We start from the raw sequence: 25,580 nt of genomic DNA, 5'->3' as shown, positions 1-25,580 counted from the left end.
CAAGAACAACAACATATCAAAACAGCCCCCAACTGTAACATAACGATGCCCGAAATTCTAACGAACACTTGCAATACACCAAGCAGCCCATATGCACTTCTTATACCTTATTTCATGCCATATTTTCAGAAAATTTCAGGGAAATACAACAGCAGCCACTCGACACCACATCATCTACTCATGTGCAATAAAACCACATTATTATCTCTATAATCCTTACAACAACCCACAACAATTTAACTCCAAACGAAAGGGTAAAAATTAAAGCCACGTGTTATCTATAATTGGACACGTACTGATCTGGAAATCTGGGTAAATGCTTTAAGAATGGACTCAGGGTAAATACTTTATTACGAAATTGCCATTCGTCGTTCACCAAAGCTTCACTTATTAATAGTTTAATAAAAATAATAAGAGCCTTGGTTTTGACCAAACCTAAAACTGTAATTTCACGTTGATCCAATTAATTAAAATAAATCACATATTCATTACAATTCTACCATGTTCTACGATCTTCTGCCCTTTGCCTTCCTTCATCCGATCAGTAGTCTACAATCTTCTCCCATTTGCCATCCTTCATCTGATCAGTTTTCTACTGGTTTTGTTTCCTTTTCCGGTGAGTTCAATTTTCTGTAGATTCCTACTTTTAATTTGGCGTGTTCTTTTTGCGATTTCTATGAAAGAACAAGTTTGGATGGAAAAAGTTTTGATTTCTATGAAAGAACAAGTTTGGATGGAAAAAGTTTTGATCAATTCCAAGAAATATTTGAATTGGAAAAAAAAACATTTCTTTGTTCTGCTATTGCTTTATCTCTGTTTGATGGGCATTCTTACTCCCTTTGCTTAGCTGCTCATTTCTTTATCCCTTTCATTATCGTGCTATTTTCTCCCCAAAAATTAGTTTAATCAAGTAAGATTTTTGCAAACTCTATGAAACCAGCCGGCTACTTTCAAGCTTGATTTTTGTTCTATTCAAGGTAACCCCATAGTTTTATGATCTAATTTTTCGCTATAGATTGGACCTCTGATTGTGCTTATTTGGATTTTGAGGTTTTGACCTAGAATTTTAAATTGGGTATTTTAGGATAGGATAGATTTGTTTACCCCGAATTTAGGTAATCAATTGAATTTGTAAGTGAGGTATAAGATATGTGGATGAACTTTAATCTATTTGGTTGGTAGGAAATGTTTATGGATTTGCTGCAATAGATGTGTCTATATGTGTAATTGCTATGAGCAAGTGAATCAAAATTGATGATTTACACTAAATATATGTATTAAGTAATATGTAGGTATTGGATGAGTAAATAAAGCTAAAGCAGAACACACAAATCCGGACCAATATCAGAGAGAGAGAGAGATTTTATATATTTTGCTATTACAATGTTCTTTTTTTGAATAGCTAACCCCCCAAAGTAGGGAAAATGCCTCCTATTTATAGTTTTGTCTTATGGGCTTTCTATACAACATAAAGACCTTTTGAATAAAAAAAAACCTAAAAGGATAAGGTTGAGTCGTACGGCCTGACACCCATACGATTGGCAGTACAGTGTAGCAGAACGGTCTTGACGCGTGATAATTTTTGTAACTGATGACCCGGACTAACGGCCACGATCAACTCGGCCATGGAAAAACTGGACTAACGGCCACGATCAACTTGGTCATGGAAAAGCCGGACCAAATTTGCTCTCTTCTGATCAATCACTTCTAGTGCAAAACCTCCGGTCCAAAAGAAAGTCTTCATGCTCATGCTTGTTTCTTTCTCCCCTCGATTTCTGGTCTCACCGGTCTAGCATAAATCCAATTTTTACCGTATACAAATAGTCCCCACACTTTCCGGACCGTAATTTTATCGAGTAACGGGAAGTGGATGAGTCACGAAATCGGTGGTTCCACAAGCTCGTTCTTATCTGATTTTGGCGGGAACAGTTGCGTCACGTCCCTCTGCCATCAGCCACGTGTCCTATCCCGAATGGCCAACTTTGGCAACCACCGTAACACACGTCGTTTCAAATCACGTCTCATTAATTGTGGGACACGTGGCATCCCCCGGTTGGCTAGGATCTGTAACCGTCTCGGTTCCCATGCCTATATAAGGCCTTTAACCCTTTCATTTCTCCATTTTACTACTTCTCTTTCTTCTTCTCCATTTCTAATCATCTTCATCTCATATTTCTTTGTTGATTTCAACCGTTTTCTCCCCTCGATTCGTTACTTATATTGTGTGTAAGAAAACCAACTCTGCCAACTTCTTCATTTGTTGTTTTCCTATCGAAAGTGCTGCTTTGTTTCTTCTCACTTTTCCATTTTGAATTTTTTCAACTGCTCCTTCACTCTTATTTTTTTAACTTGTTCCTTCTCCCTTTTCGAATTCGCCAATCTCCTTTTCCATAACTTCCAAATGTCTGCCAACACCGAAACCACCTCCCATGATGTTCCCTCAGTTTCTTCTCAAGGAACCGAGCCAACTTCACAACCCAAAGGAAAATCGCCTTTGAGCCCACTGCTTTGGACATTGTATCGTCCAAACCCAACTATAACAAGGATTTTAAAGTCGAGAAGCCTTCTCCGGTTGCTGATAGAGGGTTTGATGTAAGGCGGTACCCGTTGTCCATTACCGAGGACAAACTTGATCAAGTCCCGGCTGATTGCGGATGGGATAACCGTTCGGTACAAGTGTTTGCCCCCGGACCTGATGAATCGATCACCGATCATTGGGAGGGCTTCCTGTACGTTTACACCTATCCTTTTACACTTAAGCTCGACCCCCCCAATCGACCCAGTTATTTTGGATATGTGCCGGATATATAATGTAACTTTGGCCCAGATTGGTCCGATAGTCTGGAGGACCGCGGCCTGCCTCCGGCTGTTGGCCAACAACTTGAAGAAGGAGTTTATGATGGCTCACTTCATCCGATTATATTCCCCGAGGTTGTTCCGAAGGGGTGTAATAAAGCTTGCCAAGCAAAGCCGGAACCCAATCTTTTCGAAGATGGATGAAGATAGAGACCGAGGTTGGCTAGAGCGCTACGTCCGGGTGAGGACCGCGGACATTATTCCGGCCAACTATATGCCCTTTCCGGAGAGGTGGAATGATAATCGTAAGTGTCTCAGTTCTTTTAATAGTTACCTTTGACAAAGCATTCAAACACTAGTCCTTTCACATTATCACGATTTGTCCCCTTCTTTATACCAGCCGTGGCATGGATACCTCCGGCTGTCCGGAACATGAACGAATGGGTTGGTGCTCTCCTTAGCCAACACACCCATGAAGCACGGACATGGGGACTCACTGTCGCGTGGCCGATGGGTCACTCAAAACTGGGTAATACTATGCTTGGGTCGGTATTCATTGCATTTTCTACCTTTTCCTTTTTATAACATCTTCGGTATTCAGGTTTACCCAAGGGCTCGGTGGACCCAAGACCGGAGCTAGCGGCCGAACCCGCTGCGCCGGCACCCGAATTTGTTTCAGCGGGTACATCCCGTATTATTGTTGCTGCCTACAAAAGGAGGAGAAACCCCTCGGACAAAGGGCAGAAACCGAAAAAGAGGGCAAGGAGCGTCGTTCGGACTCTAAGAGACGAAACAGAGCTCGATTTCCTCGTCCGGAGGATCAGTCTGACCCCTTCCGTTGCTTCTATTCCGGAGGAGGATACCACAATTTCATCACTTCCTTCAGCCGGAGAAGGACCGTCAGCTCCGGCATTGCACACAGGTGGGGAAGAAATTCATTACCCGACTCCTCTAAAGTCGATTGAATATGTTGATATTTCAGGTGATGCTTCATCCGAGGAGACCCCCCTGCAAAAGGACCAGAAGGTCCGGGCATGCACCAGCTGCCGAAGCCGATCAGAGGGCTGAGCCGGTCCCCGAGACCGAGGCTCCGATGGATGTTGGTCCACTGTCCGGCTATGAGACTGCTGCAACTTTCGAGATCCCTGCCTCTACCGAGGCTGCTCCGAATTCTCCAACTCCAGCTTCGAGGTCGGATAATTTTGATGATATGTTCTCGGATACTCCTCTTGCTATCGGGGAAGCTACCGGTTTCGGACATCTACCTATCCCTCGAGTCACGAGAGCAGCTAGCCGGTCCACCGAGACTAGTGCAAGGTATAGCCTTGTGCGCATCTTTCCGACCCCAAGTGTGGAACCTAGGTGGACAAGATCGGCCGTGATTACCGTCCCCGAGGACTGCAGCTTTTTGTCTCGTCCGGTGGGAGTAGCAAGCTATCTAAGGCCCCTCGTCTCGGACTCGGATAAGCGGAAGATGAACGGAGTCCCCTGGCAATCGAGGAAGATTATCAGCCCATCCTTGCATAATTCAATGGGAATTTTAGCTTCTCGTTTATCCGAGTTTTAACTTCTCGTCTCTTTTACAGAGTGTGGTGCTCGTCAATGAAGCCTTCGTCCAAGCTCAGCAAGAAGTTGACGACCTTAAGGGCCAGCTGGATGCCCAGGGTCGTGAAATGGAGAAGTTCCAGCACCTTTTGCGAGTGAAAGAGGATGAATTGAACCGAGCTATTGCCCTTTCCAACCTTCAACCTGAGCTCAAAGCAGCGAAGGTCGAAAACCTTCGGTTAAAGAATGAGTTGGCCGGGATGGTTGAGAATAACCGGCTTCTGGAAGCGGACAAGGTCGGCCTTAGCCAAGACAACGCTGGTTTTTGTTCGAGGCTTGGTGAGCTCGAAACCACTATCTCTCAACTCCGGGGGGAGCTTGACCCGGTCAAGTCTGATGCCGTGAACATGGCCGAGAGGCATCGGCTACTTGAATCTGAGAGTGCTAAGTACAAGGAGAGGATGAGGATGTTCGAGCAAAAAGCCGAGGACAGGGCCCGGATATGCGACGAGCTGAAAACCGAACTCGAGGAGACGGCCGAGGCTAATGACCTTCTCAAAGCCGAGCTCGAGTTGGCCACTTAAATCCAAAGAGTCCTTGATGAAGACAGGGATGAATTAGTGGCCAAGCTGGCCCAGGCTGAGGCCGATTTGGCAGAAGCCCTTAGGAGTGTGGAGGCTGCCAAGGCTCATTCCAAGATTGCAGTGGAGTATGAACGGTGGAAGTCCCAGAGGGCCACCCATGAGCAAGCCGAGCATGGCTTTGCGGATCTCCCGACCCTGATACTCGAAGCTAAAAGAACCGAGGAAGAAGCTAAGAGAGCCCTCGATACGAACTCTGAAGATTCCAAGCGGACAGTATCCGAACATTCTGGATCCAGCCACACCGGATAAACCAGGGCCTGTATTTAGCATTTATCTTGTCTTTGCCTTTTTGGCTTGATTTTTGTTTTTCAACTTCGTAGGAATTTCAGGTGTAAAAAACCTTACATATATGAAATGTGCATTTTTCTTGTTGACTTTCATTATTCTTTTGCTTGAATGCTTGCTATGACTTTTGCTCGAATTGTCGGTCTGTTTTAAGGATGAGCGGAGACTTGGAGTCATTTTTTTTACTATGCCTGAATATTGGCTTTTCTCTTCGTCCGGTACGTTTTGTCCGGGAATTTGATCGAGTGGTTTACCCGTTGGACTTATTTATGCTTTGTGAATTCAGACGTCTCCGAAGCACGTTAGGCATTTTTAGGGCAGATATTTTTTTGGCTATTCACTTATCATAGGTTAGGTTTGGACACCTGAATCCCTGCCTTACCAATTTCTGATGTAGTAGTCCCCATTCGAGGGTGTTAAAGATTTTGGCTCGATTCAATGTGACCTTGTTGCCTTTGTCGAATTTCGACTATAGTGCCCGGAGTAGGGTATATGAACAAAGCGATGCCGAAATTCGGCAGTAATCACTGGGTAGGGTGTTTTAACAAGAAGACGTATCCAAAATGTAATAATTCGAACTTTCGATAATCTTTGTATTGCAAGTATTTGTACGTACATGATATGAGAATTTTGTCTGTTTCTTTCTGTTTTTGCCGTAGCAAATACTAAGTGGACACGATTCATTCTGATCGTTTGGTCCTTACATTGAAACCTAATACAGAAGGTCCGGCTTTAGGCGAAGATGGGAAATACAAAAATCTCTTCCGTTTTTTACTAACCAGGGTAAACCTTGATGTGGGTATAGTAGTCCCCTAGTGCGTATACGAGCTGCAAGATCGGGTAAGCAATATCAAGTCCCCACTCGTAGGGTGTGGCCCCGAGTTTTCGGGCATTTGTCCTAGTCTTTATCTAGTAACACGTTGTACTTATTGCCTCATTAAAAACTTCGTCGAAAAACCCATTTTGGGACAAAACCGTACTAAGGAAAAGAGTGCAACACGTGTTTTCAGACCTAGCTCCTAACTTTATCTGGTACTTGACTTCTTGTAAAAAAGAAAAGGTTAATAAATAAACACAAGGTGTCCACACCTTAGCAGTAGTACCTCTTCAAATGAGCCACATTCCAGTTATTGCGCAATCGTTGCCTGTCCACGGATTCCAGTTGATACGATCCTTTGCCCGTTACCTCGGTTATCTTGTACGACCCTTCCCAGTTCGGACCCAGTTTTCCATCGTTGGGATTCTTGGTATTCAAGGTAACTTTCCGAAGCACCAAATCCCCAACTTGGAAATGTCGAAAATTAGCCCTCCGGTTGTAGCACCTTTCCATTCTATTCTTCTGGACTACAATACGGACCAAACCGTTTTCACGAAGTTCATCCGTGAGATCGAGTTTTACGGCCATGACCTCCTCGTTTGACTCCTCGGTAGAGTACCTGAACCGGAGACTCGGTTCACCAACTTCTATGGGAATGAGGGCTTCGGCTCCATAGACCTTTGCATCCGTTCGTCCTTGACCTCGAAGACGCCATTCACCTAGTTAACGACCAAGAGAGAGTCCCACTTTGCTCCAATTATTTCGGCCCCCATACTCTGAGCTAATTCCAAACCTGCAATCATAGCCTCATACTCGGCTTCATTGTTAGTCAATTTAACAGTTCTAATGGATTGTCGAACGGCATCCCCGGCCGGCTTCTAAGGGCAATTCCTAGCCCAGAACCTTTGAGGTTCGAGGCCCTGTCCGTCTGTAGCGACCAAATACCCGAAGCTTTCCCCGAAGTTAGCAGAAGTTCTTTCTCAACCTCGGGGACCATAGCTAGGGTGAAGTCTGCCACAAAATCAGCCAAAATTTGGGACTTGATGGCCGTCCGAGGCTTGTATTTGATGTCATATCCGCTAATCTCTACGGCCCATTTAGTTAGTCTACCCGATAATTCTGGTTTATGTATGATGTTCTTTAGGGGGTAAGTAGTCACTACACATATCGGATGGCATTGAAAGTAAGGCTTGAGCTTTCTAGAAGCACTTACCAATGCCAATGCCAACTTTTCTAGGGTCTCCGCATCCCCTAAAGTTCTACTCACATAATATATAGGGAATTGCGTACCTGATTCTTCTCGGACCAAAACACCACTTACCGCTACCTCGGAAACGGCAAGTAGAGAAAAAGCTGCTCGTCCGCTTTCGGTGTGTGCAGTAGTGACAGGCTGGACAAGTACCTTTTCAATTCTTGCAAAGCTCTTTGACACTCCGGTGTCCAAACGAAGTCATTCTTCTTCTTTAGTAAGGAGAAAAAACGGCGACTCTTATCCGAAGACCTCGATATGAAATGACTCAGCGCCGCTATCCTTCCGGTGAGCCTCTGCACTCCTTTGACGTTATTCACCACCTCAATATCCTCCTTGATCTTATCCGAGTTGATTTCAATCCCTCGGTTTGACACCATAAAACCCAAAAATTTACCAGACCGGACACCGAAGGCACATTTTTCCGGGTGAAGCTTCATGTTGTACTTGCGGAGTACATCGAAGGTTTCCTGCAAATGCTTTAAATGGTCCTCTGTTTCCAGGGACTTGACCACTATGTCGTCAATATAAACTTCTATTGTTTTCCCTATTTGTTCTTCGAACATTCCATTAACTAGGCGTTGGTAAGTTGCATCGACATTTTTTAATCCGAAGGGCATGACATTGTAACAATAAGTCCTATACCGGGTAATAAAGGATGTTTTCTCTTAATCCTCCGGGTGCATCCGAATTTGGTTATACCCGAAGTAAGTATCGAGAAAACTTAACATCTCATGTCCGGCCGTCGTATCGATCATTCTATCGATGTGAGGCAACGGAAATGAATCCTTCCGGCATGTTTTGTTTAGATCCTTATAATCAACGCACATTCGAAATTTATTACCTTTTTTCGGCACCACTACTACGTTAGCTAGCCAGTCCGGGTATTTTACCTCCCGGATAGAGCCTATTTTCAAAAGTTTCGTTACCTCATCCTTTACGAAGGTGTGTTTTGCCTCTACCATGGGCCTTCTCTTCTGCTTCACCGGGGGGAACCTCCTGTCTAGGCTGAGCTTGTGAGTTGTTACTTCCGGTGGCACACCTGTCATATCTATATGGGACCATGCGAAGCAATCGACATTAGCTTGAAGAAATTTAATTAACTTGTTCCTGAGCTCCGAGGTTAATCCCGTGCCCAAGTATACCTTTCTGTACGGTTGATATTCGAACAAGATGATTTGCTCCAACTCCTCTACTGTTGACTTGGTTGCATCCGAGTCATCCGGCAAGACAAATGATCTGGGTACACCAAAATCATCCTCTTCGTACCCCGGGTCCAACCCCTTCTGCTCCGTTGTCAAACCCGTGTACTTTAGTTGCTATTTGGAGTCCTTGCCCCCGGTTAACTCATCTTCTTTTTGATCCGGTTTTTTGGGAAGAGGTGACGCTTCCTCGATCGCGAATATCTCCCTTGCAGCGGGCTATTCACCTCGGATGGTTTTTATCCCCTCCGGGGTCGGGAATTTCAGCAGCTGATGTAATGTCGATGGCACGGCCCTCATGCTATGTAACCAAGGTCTACCCAGCAATGCATTATACTTCATATCTCCTTCGATTACATAGAACACCGTTTGCTAGATATTGCCGTCAATGTTGACCGGCAAAGAGATCTCCCCCTTCGTGGTTTCACTTGCCATATTGAACCGACTAAGCACTCGGGCTACTGGTACAATCTAATCGAGTAGCCTTAGCTGTTCAACCACTCTCCACCGGATGATGTTGGCCGAGCTACCTGGATCAATCAAAATATGTTTTAACTTGTGATTTAAAAATAATAATAGAGATTACCAATGCATCATTGTGCGGTTGAATGATGCCTTCTGCATCCTCGTTGTTGAAAAAGATGGAACCCTCGGGTAAGTAATCCCGGCTGCGCTTCTCACGCACAATGGAAACCTTCGTCCATTTCATCACCGGCCCTCGAGAGATATCGGTACCCCCGATTATCATGTTGATTATATGCTGAGGTTCCACTGGTTCGACCCGTTTATGAGATTTTTTTTCCTTGTAGTGGCCTTTAGCTTGTTCACTTAGCAATTCTCGAAAGTGGCCATTCTTCAGTAATCGAGCCACCTCCTCTCTTAACTGGCAACAGTCCTCAGTTCTGTGCCCATGGGTTCCATGATATTCACACATCACGCTCGGGTCCCGTTGGCCCGGGTCTGACCTTAGTGGTCTCGGCCATCTTGCTTCTTCGATACGGCCAATAGCCGAGAGGAGGTCCGAAGTGTTGACGTTGAAGTTGTACTCCGATATCCTTGGCAAGTCTTTGTTGCTGGCCGAGCTTCCGGCATCGCTCCTAAATGAGAAACCTCGACTGTTCATCGAGCGCTCAATTCGTTTATCACCCCGACCGGAGAATTGACTCGGGCCAACCCTTGATTTTCCCAACCTGAAGCTTGGCTTTTCCGAATGGGAGTATGGCCGATACCTTTCCCTCGATGGGCTGGACTCCGGCTCGTAATTTTTTCGCGATATCTCCGAGATTTTGTTGATATTCACGGGCCCCGGGGGAAGCTCGAGTTGGTCATCCTCTACCCGAATCTTCGATTCGTATCTGTTATGGACATCCGCCCAGGTCACAGCCTCGTATTCCAACAAGTTTTCCTTTAGTTTGAACGAGGCCGTTGAGCTCCGAGGATTGAGCCCTTTGGTAAAAGCTTGTGCAGCCCATTCCTCCGGAACCGGAGGGAGCTCCATCCGTTCCCTTTGGAACCGGATGACAAATTCACGCAATAACTCATCATCCCTTTGGGCTATACGGAAAATATCCGCCTTGTGGGCCTGCACCTTTTTGGCACCGGCATGAGCTTTTATGAATGCATCCGCGAGCATTTCGAAGGAAGTGATTGAATGCTCGGGCAGATGGTCATACCAAGTAAATGCTCCATTCGACAAATTTTCCCCAAAATTTTTCAGCAACACGGATTCAATTTCATCCTCTTCAACATCATTGCCTTTTATGGCATAGGTGTATGAAGTCACGTGCTCCTGAGAGTCCGTTGTGCCGTCATATTTCTGGATATCCGGCATTTTAAACCTCTTCAGGATCAATTTCGGAGCCGCACTCGGAGGTAAATGCCTCTGAATGTACCTCTTCGAATTTGGTCCTTTCAGAATAGGCGGAGCCTCCGGGATCTGGTCCACTCGAGAGTTATATGTTTCCACTCTCTTCTCAGTCGAGTCTACCCGCTTCGCCAATGTTTCGAGCATTCTCAGAACTTCAGTGGATGAACCAGCTCCGAACCCATTACTCTCGACCATCCGTGTTTCGTCCCTTCTGGGTTCGGCAACACCTTTGGTCCTCTCCAGGGCTGTTTCATCATTTTTGCTTTGCAACTGGGCTATTGCGACTCCTTGTTCGGCAATAGCTGCCATCTGTTCCTGCAACATTTCAAAAATTAAACGTAAGTTTATATCATCCAGGGTATCCGACACTTTCCGGCCTTGTGTCCAGGACAAAGTAATTGAATTGTAAGTATTTAAGGGATCGGTAACCGGCGGAGCGGCATTCTCCTGATTCACGGTGTTTTACCGGTTGAGGCCCTCCCTCGAATTAACGGGGTTTGGGTCGACGGGATTTGCTGGTAATCCCCGTGGCCCACTGTCTTCATTTTCGGCCACAATCTCGTTGTTGTTGGCGTGACTAGATTGTCCACTGTTTGCCATTTGGTCCGTTTTCACAGAGACGAATAAAAGATTTTTTCGATCCTAACGGGTAAGAGATAGAAACCAAGATCAAAGACCGCTATTATCCTATCCCCACGATGGGCGCCAAACTATTTACCCCGAATTTAGGTAATCAATTGAATTTGTAAGTGAGGTATTGGATATATGGATGAACTTTAATCTATTTGGTTGGTAGGAAATGTATATGGATTTGCTGCAATAGATGTGTCTATATGTGTGATTGCTGTGAGCAAGTGAATCGAAATTGATGATTTACACTAAATATATGTATTAAGTAATATGTAGGTATTGGATGCGTAAATAAAGCTAAAGAAGAACACACAAATCCGGACCAATATCAGAGAGAGAGAGAGATTTTATATATTTTGCTATTACAATGTTCTTTTTTTGAATAGATAACCCCCCAAAGTAGGGAAAATGTCTCCTATTTATAGTTTTGCCTTATGGGCTTTCTATACAACATAAAGTCCTTTTGAATAAAGAAAACCCTAAAAGGATAAGGTTGGGTCGTACGGCCTGACATCCGTACGATTGGCAGTACAGTGTGGCAGAACGGTCTTGACGCGTGGCAATTTTTGTAACTGATGACCCGGACTAACGGCCACGATCAACTCGGCCATGAAAAAACCGGACTAACAGCCACGATCAACTCGGTCATGGAGAAGCCGGACCAAACGATTTCCTTTGCTCTCTTCTGATCAATCACTTCTAGTGTAATACCTCCGGTCTGAAAGAAAGTCTTCATGCTCGTGCTTGTTTCTTTCTCCCCTCGATTCCCGGTCTCACCGGTCTAGCATAAATTCGATTTTTACCGTATACAAGATTAAATAAATATCTGTAAGAAGTTTTCGTTTGGTTATTTTTTTCCCCTTCCAGTTGACTGGCTATCTCTTAAATTAGTTACGTTTTTCATCTTTCTCCATCTTTTTTTGCTGGTGTTGTCTATTACTGACACTTTTTTGTGTTATTTTGTTGGTATATCTTGTGGGTGTTCGCAGCGTTTGATCAATATCCGAATGATTATTACAGAGATAGTTTGATGACTAATATCTGGTAGATTGATCGGTTTGGTTTTGATTTAAAGTCATGCTGCTCGATTATTGATGTTTTCAGCTTTTCTTCTTAGTTTCATTGGTTTCTCTGTTTGTTCTCAGTTTTTGAATCTGTGAGTTCTGCTGATTTCTTCATTTGGTTTTACCCAATTCTTGGTGATGGGATTTTGATATAGATTTGTTTTCCACAGGCTGCGTCTTCCTCCAACTTTTTGGGTTGCGCCTGTCAATTACTAATGCTTTTGTTATATCGGTTTCACGTAAGGTAATAACTTCTTGTTTATGATAATTCTTTCTTATAGTTGAGTAACTTGAGTGGAAATAAATAAGGCAAAAGATTGGGGCATGGGTTTTACATTGCAAAATGGTGCAAGTTAATATTGATATAGAAGATGTATTACTGGTTCATGAGGATTAGTTAACTGAAGGTTGGACTTCAGTTGAAAGAGTTATTTGGTGTAGTGTTTACAATAAGCTGATTGTGGAAGATAAAACTGAAGAAAGAGAGTTAAAAACAACAAAACAAACACTACAACGTCTTGAATTAAATAATTACAAGAATTAATAAATACTTCTGCATCGAGTAGCTTGAAGAACATGTATTGGGAGCAACAATGACACCATCATCTGAATTACAATGTAATCTAAGCCCAAATTCTCTGATTCAGTACTCAAAAATTTGATTTAATTCAGTCTTCTACAAATGTAGAGTAATGCTTGGAAAACATTTCAGCAAATCACATGGGGGCGTATCAAGTCCATTTTCAAGACTTATAGCTTCCTTCAAGGGTAAAGGGGATTCAACAGAAAATTCACCACATTTTTTTTTTGTGAATATTTGTGTTTATACGAAGTGGCTAATAGGCTATTTCCACAAACAATCATTACTGAACTGCATATAATGCAGAGACAAAACATCTGTAAAGGCACCAATCACCAATCACAAAAAAAAAAAAAAATCTGGAAAGGCCTAATTTATTGTCACGAAGCAGCACTCTAGCAATGCATTTCTAAATTTCAAAAACGTTTTAATTTCCTGTTTGATGCTTAGATCAATAACGTAATTAAGTAATTACTGCTTATGTTACTTTGCAGGAGGTGTTTCCTCTGATAATGTCAACACTCTAGAGTAGAAATACTCTTAGGTATGATGCTACTGCTATATCATAAAAGAGCTTTATCAGTGTTATAAATAACAGATTCTTGATGCCGCTTACTGTTATTTAACCTACATTTGAGGATATTATAAAATTTTGGCAATGGTTTTTATCGGTATTAAACTTTCAACAGTACTTATGTAAGGGCGTTTTTTCAATCCTACAATTGAACAACCATCACATAAATAAGTATCTAATTGAATTGAGTAATGTGATTTACATCAGATTTATTAGAGAAGTGGGAAAAGAAAATATCATATCAAATAAATGAGTTTCGTTCAATGGAAAAGCACTATTTCTCATCTGTCAACTAAACTAAGAATACTTTCACTGCTCTTGGTTTTCATACATGCAATTGAAACTCGGAAGAGGTAATTCTTGTGTAGGCTACTTTATATGAGAAAGAGTTGCGAGAAACAAATTGTTTTTCAAATAGAGAACATTCTTTTGTTTGAATAGTTTCCTACTATGAGCTGCTCCAGAGAAAAAAGGCGCTGGTGATAAGATGTTTCAAGTAGGATATCTGGTTAAACTATATAACATTTTTAGATGAAGATATTTTGAGTGGATTGCAATTGACATACTCATTCTAATTGTTTATATAATAATTCTTTTGCTGGAACAACTTCCTAATTTTTCTTTACTTCTTAATTTTCTCTTGGTTGAAGATTTAGATCTCATGTTTCAGATGGATGTGTTGTTTGCTTGGTCTACAGGTGTCTTATTAATTCTTAAAAAGTGCTACAATAAAAATATCAGTACAAAATTAAACTTGAGCCTTTTTTTACAGTTGTGAACAATATGCACCTTAGTTGCTCTTCCTCAATGTAGCTTCGAGCTTACTCTCTTAGTCATCTGTTAGAATTCGTTACAACAAGAAGCTCCGATTTGGTTGAGGATTCTGCGATTGGCCGGTGTTCTTGCTGGGTATTCTAACGTACAGGTTTGTTCCTCTTTTAATTTTGTTAGCATCCTTTTTTTCGGGTTTATCTTCATAATTCTTATTTTCATAATCCATTGATTGGCGTGTGTTAAATGTAACCTTGAAACTCCATTTTTAATTCTAACCTTGCCGTTTTATTTAACCATTTGAGACGGAGGGACAAACGAAAGCCCATACATCTGATCCAAAAACAATCCCTTCGGATTTTATTGTTGGGTTCTCTTCCTACTTCGTTTCTTCAATTTTTTTCTTCTTTCGGTGCTTTTTTTCTGGGTTCCCTTCATACTTTCTAAGTAGACATTTGGCCATGAAAACCAAAACAAATTCACTTTATTTGAAATTTTGAAGTTGGAGTTGAAGATATAATTGATTTTGATCATAGTTTTTGCAAATAGTACTTGGTTGTTTGAATGTAATGAAAGTGAAAAAAGTTTTAGGTGTTCTCCAGTTGTATTTGAAATTTTCATGGCTAAACGCTAATTTTTAAATAAAGTTGATTTTTTTTTTTTGTGGACAGAAGTGAAAAATTCTCATGGCCAAACGGGTCCTTAATTTTGTAATTCCATAGCTGTTGTGAGCTAAATTTGAGGGGGTGACTCGAATAGATAACCATAAAGAAACATATCATGGTATATATAAATTTAAATTCATTATCTGTATACCTTTAATTTTGGTTTGCCTAAAGCTTTCGTTTTACTATTTCCTTTGGTGTATAAGAATTGACAAGCAGAAGCTCCCTAAAACTTTTGTTACTACTTACTACAGCCCATCATTGGTCTGTGAAACTTTGGGTGTGAAGCTTGAATATCTAATAGTGTATTGATGCGGGTGCAAGAATATAGCTACTCTACTCATATATACTTGATCAAAAAAAAATATAGAGATTCCACACTCATGTGTGTATACGGTAAAAATCGAATATATGTTAAACCGGTAAGACCAAAGACCGAAGGAAGAAAGGGACAAGAATGTGCACGAAGATTTTCATTCTGAACCGGAGGAATCCTTGGACCGAAGCAAAGGGAGGGCATCATTTGGTCCGATTTCCTCATGGCCGAGTGGGTCGTGGCCGTTGGTCCGTTTGGTCGTGGCCGTTGGTCCGGGAGATCCGTTGCGCGGTTGTCACGCGTCGATAATGTCCTGCCATGTTCAACTGTCAATCGTACGGGTGTCAGACCGTACGATCAACCTAATCCAACCTGCTCCACTTCAGAGTTTTTCTCTTTATTTTTAGTAACACTTGTTGTATGAAGCCCATAGGGCAATACTATAAATAGGGGTCATTGTCCTACTTTTAGAGGGTTGGCACCTTCATATCAAGAACATTTTTGTACTGGAAATATATACAAATCTCTCTCATCATCGTGTTGCAATCCAAATTCATTGTGTTCATCTCTATTATTTGTTCAATCAAATAACACTTATATATTGGTAGATATATAAATCTATAGCGGTCCTCTAAGCATCATCGCTTTCTTCACATCATAACCATACGTATCTTTTATCCATCAAATAGATTGAGGCTTAACCACATATCCTATACTTACTCACAAATTTAATTGATTATCCAAATTCGGGGTAAACAGTTTGGCGCCCACCGTGGGGCTAGGATAATAGTGGTCTTTTATCCTGATCTCTACCTCACCCATTAAAATAAAAAACACCCTCTGTTCGTCTCTGAAAAAACGGACTAAATGGCTGACAGTAGGCGCTCTAATCACGTCAACAACAACGAGATCGTGGCCGAAAATGAAGGCAGCGGGCCACGAGGATTACCAAACCCTTCTGACCCTAACCCCGTTAATTCGAGGGAGGGCCTCAACCATCAAAATACCGTGGATCAGGAGAATGCCGCCCAACCGGCCACTGACCCTTTAAATACACACAATTCAATTACTTTGTCCCGGACACCAGGCCGGAAAGAACCGGATACCCCGAATGATAACATTGACTTACGTTTAATTTTTGAAATGTCGCAGGAACAGAGAGCGGCGATTACCGAACAGGGAATCGCGATAGCCCGGTTGCAAAACGGAAAGGATAAAACGACCTCGGAGGAGGCGAAGGGTGCTGCCAAACCCGGAAGAGATGAGGCACGGATGGTCGAGAGCAATGGGTCCGGAGCTGGTTCCTCCACCGAGGTTCTGAAAATGCTCGAGACCTTGGCAAAGCAGGTAGACTCGACTGAAAAGAGGGTGGAAACATACAACTCTCGAGTGGACCAAATCCCGGGGGCTCCGCCTTTACTGAAAGGGCCGGATTCGAAGAGGTACATCCAAAGGCCTTTTCCTCCGACTGCAGCGCCGAAACTAATCCCGAAGAGATTCAAAATGCCGGATATCCAGAAATATGACGGCACAACGGACCTGCACGAACACGTGACCTCATACACCTGCGCTATAAAAGGCAATGATATGGGGGAAGACGAAATTGAATCGGTATTGCTGAAAAAGTTCGGGGAAACTTTGTCAAAGGGAGCGTTGACATGGTACGACCATCTGCCCGAGCATTCGATCACTTCATTCGAAATGTTCGCCGATGCCAAGAAGGTGCAGGCCCGTAAGGCAGATATTTTCCGTATAACCCAGAGAGACGATGAATTACTGCGTGAATTTGTCAACCGATTCCAAAGGGAACGAATGGAGCTCCCCCCGGTTCCAGAAGAATGGGCTGCACTAGCTTTCACAAAGGGGCTCAATGTTCAGAGCTCAACGGCTTCGTTCAAATTAAAGGAAAGCTTGCTGGAGTACGAGGCTGTGACATGGGCTGATGTCCATAATCGATACTAGTCGAAGATTCGGGTGGAGGATGATCAATTTGAGCTTCCCCCGGGGCCAATAAATGTGAACAGAAGTTTTGAGAGACCAAGGAAAGGTTATGAAACGAAGGCCGAGTCGTCGAGGGAAAGGTATCGGCCATACTCCCATTCGGAGAAGCCAAGCTTTAGGTCAGAGAAATCAAGGGTTAGCCCAAGTCATTTCTCCGGTCGGGGTAATAAACGGGTCGAGCGCCCGTCGAACAGTTGGGGTCTCTCATTCAGGAGCGATGCCAAAAGCTCTGCCGGCAACAAGGATTTGCCAAAGATATCGGAGTACAACTTTAATGTCAGCACCTCGGACCTCGTCTCGGCAATTGGCCGTATACCGGATGTAAGATGGCCGAGACCTCTGAGGTCGGATCTGGGGCAACGGGACCCGAGCATGGTGTGTGAATACCATGGAACCCATGGTCACAGAACCGAGGATTGTCGCCAGCTAAGAGAGGAGGTAGCCCAGTTACTGAAGAATGGTCATCTCCGAGAATTGCTGAGTGAACGAGCCAAAAGTCACTACAAGGAAAGGGAGATTCATAAAAGGGCCGAGCCAGTAGAACCCCAGCATATAATCAACATGATAGTTGGAGGTACCGATGCTCCTCGAGGGCCGGTGATGAAATGGGCCAAGGTTTCTGTTGTTCGCGAAAAATGTAGCCAGGATTATTTGCCCGAGGGTTCTATCTATTTCAGCAACGAGGATGCAGAAGGCATCATTCAACCACATAATGATGCATTGGTAATTTCTATACTTATCTTTAAAACTCAGGTTAAACGTATTTTGATTGATCCAGGTAGCTCGGCCAACATCATCCGGTGGAGAGTGGTCGAATAGTTAAGGCTGCTCGATCAGATCGTACCGGTAGCCCGGGTACTCAGCGGGTTCAACATGGCGAGCGAAACCACAAAGGGGGAGATCTCGTTGCCGGTGAACATCAATGGCACTATCCAGCAAACGGTGTTCTATGTGATCGAAGGGGACATGAAGTATAATGCATTGCTGGGTAGACCTTGGATACATAGCATGAGGGCCGTGCCCTCAACATTGCATCAGCTACTGAAATTACCAACCCCGGAGGGGATAAATACCATCCGGGGTGAACAACCCGCTGCAAGGGAGATATTTGCGGTCGAGGAGGCGATACCTCAGCCCAAAAAATCGGATCACAAGGAAGAAGATCCAACCGGAGGAGCGGACACCAAATAGCAATCAAAGCACGCGGGTTTGGACCCGGGGTATGAAGAGGATGATTTCGATGTACCCAGATCATTCGTCATGCCGGATGACTTGGATGCAACCAAGTCGACAGTAGAGGAGCTGGAGCAGATCATTTTGTTCGAATATCTACCGGACAGAAAGGTATACCTGGGCACGGGGTTAACCCCGGAGCTCAGGAACAAGTTAATTGAATTCCTTCGAACTAACGCAGATTGCTTCGCATGGTCCCATATAGATATGATAGGTATACCATCGGAAGTAGCAACTCACAAGCTCAGCTTAGACGGGAAGTTTCCCTCGGTGAAGCAGAAGAGAAGACCCATGGCGGAAGCAAAACACGCCTTCGTAAAAGACGAGGTAACAAAGCTTTTAAAAATAGGTTCTATCCGGGAGGTAAAGTACTCAGACTGGCTAGCTAACGTGGTAGTGCTGCCCAAGAAAGGTAATAAATTTTGAATGTGTGTTGATTACAAGGATTTAAACAAAGCATGCCCGAAGTATTCATTTTCGTTGCCTCACATCGATAGAATGATCGTTGCAACGGTCGGGCATGAGATATTAAGTTTTCTCGATGCCTACTCCGGGTATAACCAGATTCGGATGCACCCGGAGGATCAAGAGAAAACATCCTTCATTACCCGATATGGGACTTACTGTTATAATGTTATGCCTTTTGGATTAAAAAATGCCGGTGCAACTTACCAACTCCTAGTTAATGGGATGTTCGAAGAACAAATAGGGAAAACAATAGAAGTTTACATTGACGACATGATGGTCAAGTCCCTGGAAACAGAGGACCATTTAAAACATTTGCAGGAAAACTTCGATGTGCTCCGCAAGTATAACATGAAGCTCAACCCGGAAAAATGTGCCTTCGGGGTCCGGTCCGGTAAATTTTTAGGTTTCATGGTGTCAAACCGGGGGATCGAGATCAACCCGGACAAGATCAAGGTCATCGAGGATATCGAGGTGGTGAATAACGTCAAAGGAGTACAAAGGCTCACCGAGAGGATAGCGGCGTTGAGTCGCTTCATATCGAGGTCCTCGGACAAGAGTCATCGCTTCTTCTCCCTATTGAGGAAAAAGAATGACTTCGTTTGGACACCGGAGTGTCAAAGAGCTTTACAAGAATTAAAAAGATACTTGTCCAGCCCACCGCTGTTACACACGCCAAAGGCGGACGAGCAACTCTTTCTCTACCTTGCTGTCTCCGAGATAGCGGTAAGTGGCATTTTGGTCCGAGAAGAATCAGGTGCGCAATTCCCTATCTATTATGTAAGTAGAACTTTGGGGGATCCGGAGACCCGGTATCCCCACTTGGAAAAATTGGCATTGGCATCGGTAAGTGCTTCTAGAAAGCTCAAGCCCTACTTTCAATGCCATCCAATATGCGTAGTGACTACTTACCCCCTAAAAAACATCATGCATAAACCGGAATTATCGGGTAGACTAACTAAATGGGCCGTCGAAATTAGCGGATATGATATCGAGTACAAACCTCGAACGGCCATCAAGTCCCAGATCTTGGCCGATTTTGTGGCAGATTTCACCCCGGCTATGGTTCCCGAGGTTGAGAAAGAGCTTTTGCTAACCTTGGGGAAAGCCTCGGGTATTTGGTCGCTACATACGAACGGAGCCTCGAACCTCAAAGGTTCCGGGCTAGGAATCGTCTTTAGAACCCCGGCCGGGGATGTCGTTCGACAGTCTATTAGAACTGCTAAATTGACTAGTAATGAAGCCGAGTATGAGGCTATGATTGCAGGTTTGGAATTGGCCCGAAGTATAGGGGCCGAAATAATCGAGGCAAAGTGCGATTCGCTCTTGGTCGTAAACCAGGTGAACAACGTCTTCGAGGTCAAGGACGAACGGATGCAGAGGTATCTTGAAAAAATCCAAGTGGTGCTACATCGGTTTAAAGAATGGACCATGCAGCATATACCAACCAGCCCCTGTCTCTATCTTTGTCCATTTTTGAGAAAAATGGATTCCGGCTACGCTTTGCGAGTTTTATTACGCCTCCCCGGAACAACCTCGGGGAATATAAATGGATCTAGTGGGCCAGCGTAAGCTCTTTCCCGGTGTTATTTGGCCAGCAGCCGGAGGTAGGCCACGACCCTCCAAACGATCGGGCCAATCTGTGCCAGGGTCACATTATAGGTCCGGCACATGTCCAAGATGACCGAGTCAACCGGGGGGTCGAGCTTGAGAGTGAAGGGGTAAGTGTAAACGTATAAAAAACCTTCCCGATGGTCAGTGACTAATTCACTTGGCCCGGGGCAAAAACATGAACCGAACGGGTGTCCCACCCACAATCAGCCCGCACTAGATCAAGTTTATCCTCGGTAATGCATGAGGGATACCGCCTCACATCATACCCTCTATCGGATACCGAAGAAGGCTTTTCGACCTCAAAATCTTTGTTGAAATTGGGTTTGGCCGGTATTATGTCCGAGGCAGTGGGCTCAAAGGTGCTTTTTGCCTTGGCTGGAGAAGTTGGCTCGGTTCCTTGAGAAGAAACCGAGGGGACATCATGGGAAGTAGTTTCAGTGTTAGCAGACATTTGGAGAATACGAAGAGAGATTTGGCAAAATTCCAAAGAGAAGCTAAAAGGTGAAGTAAGAGAACAGTCAGAGAATTCGAAAATGGCAGAAAATGAGAGGAAGAAGCAACAGCCTACTCAACAAAATGGTTAAAGTGGAGTTGTTGTCAGAATTGTTCCTTTTCACCTAATATAGGCAGCGAATCAACGAGAAAAGTGGGTTGAAAGGTAAGTTAAGAAGTGAAATGAAGGGGAAGTGAAGAACTGGAAAAGCAGAGAGATGAATTGAAGAGGTAAAAATTTTTGAATGAGGGGATAAAAAACGTTAAATAGGCAAGAGATTTGGGCGGTTACAATTCCCAGCCAACCGGGGAGCGCCACGTGTCCCATAATTAATGAGGAATGACCTGAAGCGACGTGCGTTGCGGCGGTTGTCAGAGCTGGCCGCCCGGGATGAGACACGTGGCTGGTGACAGACGAGACGTGACGCAACTGTTCCCGCCAAAACTAAGAGATAAGAACGGGCATTCGGAACCACCGGTTTTTGATTCATCCACTTCCCGTTACTCCGATAAATCTACGGTCTAGGAAGTGTGGGACTATCTGTATACGGTAAAAATCGGATATATGTTAAACCGGTAAGACCAAAGACCGAAGGAAGAAAGGGACAAGAATGTGCACGAAGATTTTCATTCTGAACCGGAGGAATCCTTGGACCGAAGCAAAGGGAGGGCATCATTTGGTCCGGTTTCCCCATGGCCGAGTGGGTCGTTGCCGTTGGTCCGTTTGGTCGTGGCCGTTAGTCCGTTTAATCGTGGCCGTTGGTCCGGGAGATCCGTTGCGCGGTTGTCACGCGTCGATAACGTCCTGCCATGTTCAACTGTCAATCGTACAGGTGTCAGACCGTACGATCAACCTAATCCAACCTGCTCCACTTCAGAGTTTTTCTCTTTATTTTTAGAAACACTTGTTGTATGAAACCCATGGGGCAATACTATAAATAGGGGTCATTGCCCTACTTTTAAAGGGTTGGCTCCTTCATATCAAGAACATTTTTGTACTAGAAATATATACAAATCTCTCTCATCATCGTGTTGCAATCCAAATTCATTGTGTTCATCTCTATTATTTGTTCAATCAAATAACACTTATATATTGGTAGATATATAAATCTATAGCAGTCCTCTAAGCATCATCGCTTTCTTCACATCATAACCATACGTATCTTTTATCCATCAAATAGATTGAGGCTTAACCACATATCATATACCTACTCACAAATTTAATTGATTATCCGAAATCGGGGTAAACAATGTGGAGCTTACTCTTGCTAGTAGCTATGCACGACTGTTTTTGGATCAGTAGACCAATTCAAAGGTGCATTTGTGAATGATGATCAAAGTGGAGAATGTTATGGTCCTGATTTGTGTTTCATACATAGATATGTCTGTTATCCGTACATGCAATGAAGAACTATCTACACTGGGTATGTTAATGTTGTTGTTGGAACTATCTACATTTTCATGAGCGTCGAATTTTCTTGATTTCTGGCACCTGTGTTACAATCATTTGTTAGAAATATCCATATAGAAGGCTGCACAAAATTAAAGCCATATAGAAATATCCAAATATCCGGTGTTAGAAAATTAGTAAGGCTGCACAAAATTGAAGCCAGAGGACACAGAGCACATATAGAAGGAAATGAAGATGAATGGACGACACATGAATTTTTGTAATAATGAACAATGATTCTTCTTTCTGCATATTCTATGTCAGCATTTTTCCTATGTTGATTGATATTGCTTATATGTTTATAAATTCAGAACTAAGGGCATACTAGACCTTTCATAGTTTTCTTATACGTGCCTCCTTGGCAGCAATAGCCACGTAGCATATCCCATCTTCTACCGTTAGGTTCCATCGGCATTCTAGCGTTTTTCTTCTTCCTTTTCCATGTTCTTTCATATCATCTTTTGTGAAAAGTACAGAAAATTGAAGTGGGCTTGTACAAATCCAATTCGTAATTTCCGTGATGGCATCCTCTGTGAAGATGGGTACTCTCTCTTTCTATTTCTACTTGCTTATTTGCTATTTTTCAAGAACTTCACTTTTCTATAAGTACGAGATTAGTTCCTGTGGCTTTCATCAATTTTAGTTGGGATGCTTTATATTGAGACATGGAAAGCTATGATCCTATTGACAGGGATTTTATGATTTAGACCTAGGATTCAAAGATGGATTTTAAAATGGTCTAAGATTTGATGCTACCTTTTTATGGGTTCTTTTCGGGTGAATCTAAGGAGTACAACTCTTATTCAATATGTTATGTGTTTTGAGAATGCTATTGAATTTTCATTTTTGAGTGTCTTATTCCTGAATTTCAGAGTAAGCATCATTCACACTTTTACTTCTCTCTGTTTCTCCGGGTTTTACTTTTCTTCTCACAGTATTTTTTTCCATGGTAATCCAATAAGATATCAATTCTTCTGAAGCAGTGCCTCTGTATGATAAATATGAATGTGCTAATATTGGTTAATAATTTGATCTAGAGTTTTGTTCTTGTAGTTGTATATTTCTTTCCAGATATAAATTCTTTTTTGTATTGATAATGCGGTTCCTCTTGTTGAGCTGCATGTTACACTATGACATTCATAATGCAGAACATGAAATTCGAGTTGAAAAGAGTCATAAAATCCAAGAAGTTGAAAACTATAAATAAGATAGTGTCGAGATCAATTCTATTCACTTTTAAGTTAAGCTTATATCTTCTCTCTTTTACATTTTTATTTTTTAAGAATGTGTTGGCGTCTTTGCCAATTGTAGTTACTTAATTTCATGTCCATTAATCTAATAATTGCTCTGTGGAGAAATATAAGTAATTATGTTATTGCCTTCTCTTCTATGCAGAGTTTACAGAATTTTGTGATTTTTACCGCTCACTGCTAAGTATGGGAATTGTGCCAGACCAATGCTATGCGTTTCCGAAATCCAATGGAGAAAAGCCATGGAAACATTAGCATAAACAACCAACAATATGAAGACGGTAAACCTATTGCTTTACGACAGAGCGTGTTACTTTCGTACTAAATTTTCCCCTTCCCTTAGAATTGATATTACTTTTGTGAAGTTGGAAATTTTATGTCTGTTTTGGGCTAGACTTACAATCCCCACTTTCATTACACTATTCCATTGTGCATATGGAACTCTCAAGCCATGTAAGATTGTTGAATTGACTATTATATCTTGTGCACATTGAATTTCTTCCCTGCTAATGAGTTTCAGACGTTACATATAAATTGCAGTTGCTCTTTTGTGATGCCTTAAAAAATTGTTAGAATAAATACATTACAATGGTTACCAAAATGTGAGTTTCTGGGCTTCTATTTGTAATGTGTACTTATCTTGTTAGCTCGAGTTCACAACTGTATATTGGTATAACAGTAATACCTTTGTGCTGGTACACACATGAACCTTTACTATAAGTTGTCCTTTAAACTAATGCATGTGAACATTTAAACCATATTCTGACACATTTCTTTGTTCTATTTTAAATTTTTATGTACTTGCAACTTTTGTAATATGAGACAGTATATGTAATTTCAGATTCCATCTTGACATGACAAGTTTAAAGATTTGAAGTAGTTGCAATATTTTCATCGATTTGTCAAGAACTTATAATATCCCAATCGCTGCTGAATATTTCACTATCAATCAAAGAAGTTTTTGAATGGTTTAGTTCTAGAGGTATTGATTCATCTCCTCCAACTAAAAAACCACTTATTGGATGCATGGATCTTAGAGGTTCCATCTAACTGCACGTTAATTCTCAATGTTTATTTAGATACTTCTAATGGTGTGCTCAGTACAATTTGTCTGCTCAGGATGCTACCAAAAACTGTATTCACAATAATTGCCGGAGCAAACAACACTGGTATAAGTTTGGTGGATAATGATGCATCTGGTCTATTTCTACATTGTCCTAGCAATATAGAATGTATGATTTATGAATGGATGGATGTATAGCTTAGAGAGGACAAGTAGTGCAAGTTCCTCGAGGCATTTACACATTTCATCTCTATGCTCATGGTTGGAAGCATTTAGCATTTACATTGGATGATAGAGTAACCTGCTGAATAATAAGTTCTTATTATCTCATTCAATGATGATAGAATTTTTCTAGATCTCAGCAATATAATAGAAGTAATTGTGTGGCTTTGAGAAATGCAGGAGAACGAGAAATTACCTGGATTGCCATACTACTTGTATAGCCATACCATTTGGTAGCATTTTCTGCAGGTTATGGAAAGTGGTAGAGGTCTTCGCATGTTTTAAGCCACAATTTATGTTCTTCTAAACTTCATAATTTGTTTCGACCATTTATGTATTGTTATCTTGCAATGATATACATATACATATCTATTCTAACGCCAACTTACATACATCAATTTTATTTATCTGGAAGTTCATATCAAAATGAAATTGATCAAAAATAATTTCAGCTTTCACAATATTGGCACGGGCCATCTCTATCTAGTTTCTATTATATATAAGCCCCGTAAAGGGACGAACACAGCTGCCCATGGTCTTTAAAAATTGTACCCGCATTAAATTCTTATACTATGAGCTATAAAATTTGTACACTTTATCCAACTATTTTTATATCCAATGTAGACATGTGTCATAATACTTAATATTTATTCCCTTCTTATGTATAGACGTATGCACTTTAAATTTAATTCTCGGACACATTTATTTCCTCCGTGCACTTTTACTTGTTCACTTTTGACTTTTCGTGTTCTAGCTGAATATTTATTTTCTGCTCATTTAGACAT

The 25,580-nt window shown here is 42.4% G+C and overlaps 1 protein-coding gene across 21 annotated transcripts; it reads left to right on the top strand.

The window, feature by feature from the left end:
• Positions 1-421: 421 nt before the first annotated feature.
• On the top strand, positions 422-25,179 carry LOC132603417 (uncharacterized). Of its 21 annotated transcripts, none has more exons than XR_009568235.1 (8): positions 447-616; positions 12,270-12,343; positions 13,174-13,223; positions 14,026-14,178; positions 22,737-22,802; positions 23,656-23,791; positions 24,352-24,492; positions 24,630-24,925. XR_009568235.1 is itself a non-coding variant. In XM_060316467.1 (4 exons), the coding sequence occupies exons 1-4, from the start codon at positions 502-504 to the stop codon at positions 23,692-23,694; spliced, it is 309 nt and encodes a 102-aa protein (XP_060172450.1). In that variant the 5' UTR covers positions 433-501; the 3' UTR covers positions 23,695-24,059. The 21 variants fall into 21 exon arrangements, 1 of the variants encoding a protein (XP_060172450.1); XR_009568234.1 differs by having other exon boundaries at positions 24,590-24,925; XR_009568243.1 differs by lacking the exons at positions 24,352-24,492; positions 24,630-24,925 and adding an exon at positions 12,788-12,867 and having other exon boundaries at positions 426-616; positions 14,098-14,178; positions 23,656-24,059.
• The last annotated feature ends 401 nt before the right edge of the window (positions 25,180-25,580 follow it).

Source organism: Lycium barbarum, chromosome 7 (genome assembly GCF_019175385.1).
Source record: "Lycium barbarum isolate Lr01 chromosome 7, ASM1917538v2, whole genome shotgun sequence".
Taxonomy (NCBI): Eukaryota; Viridiplantae; Streptophyta; class Magnoliopsida; order Solanales; family Solanaceae; genus Lycium; species Lycium barbarum.
This window is presented reverse-complemented; position numbering and strand designations above follow the sequence as displayed.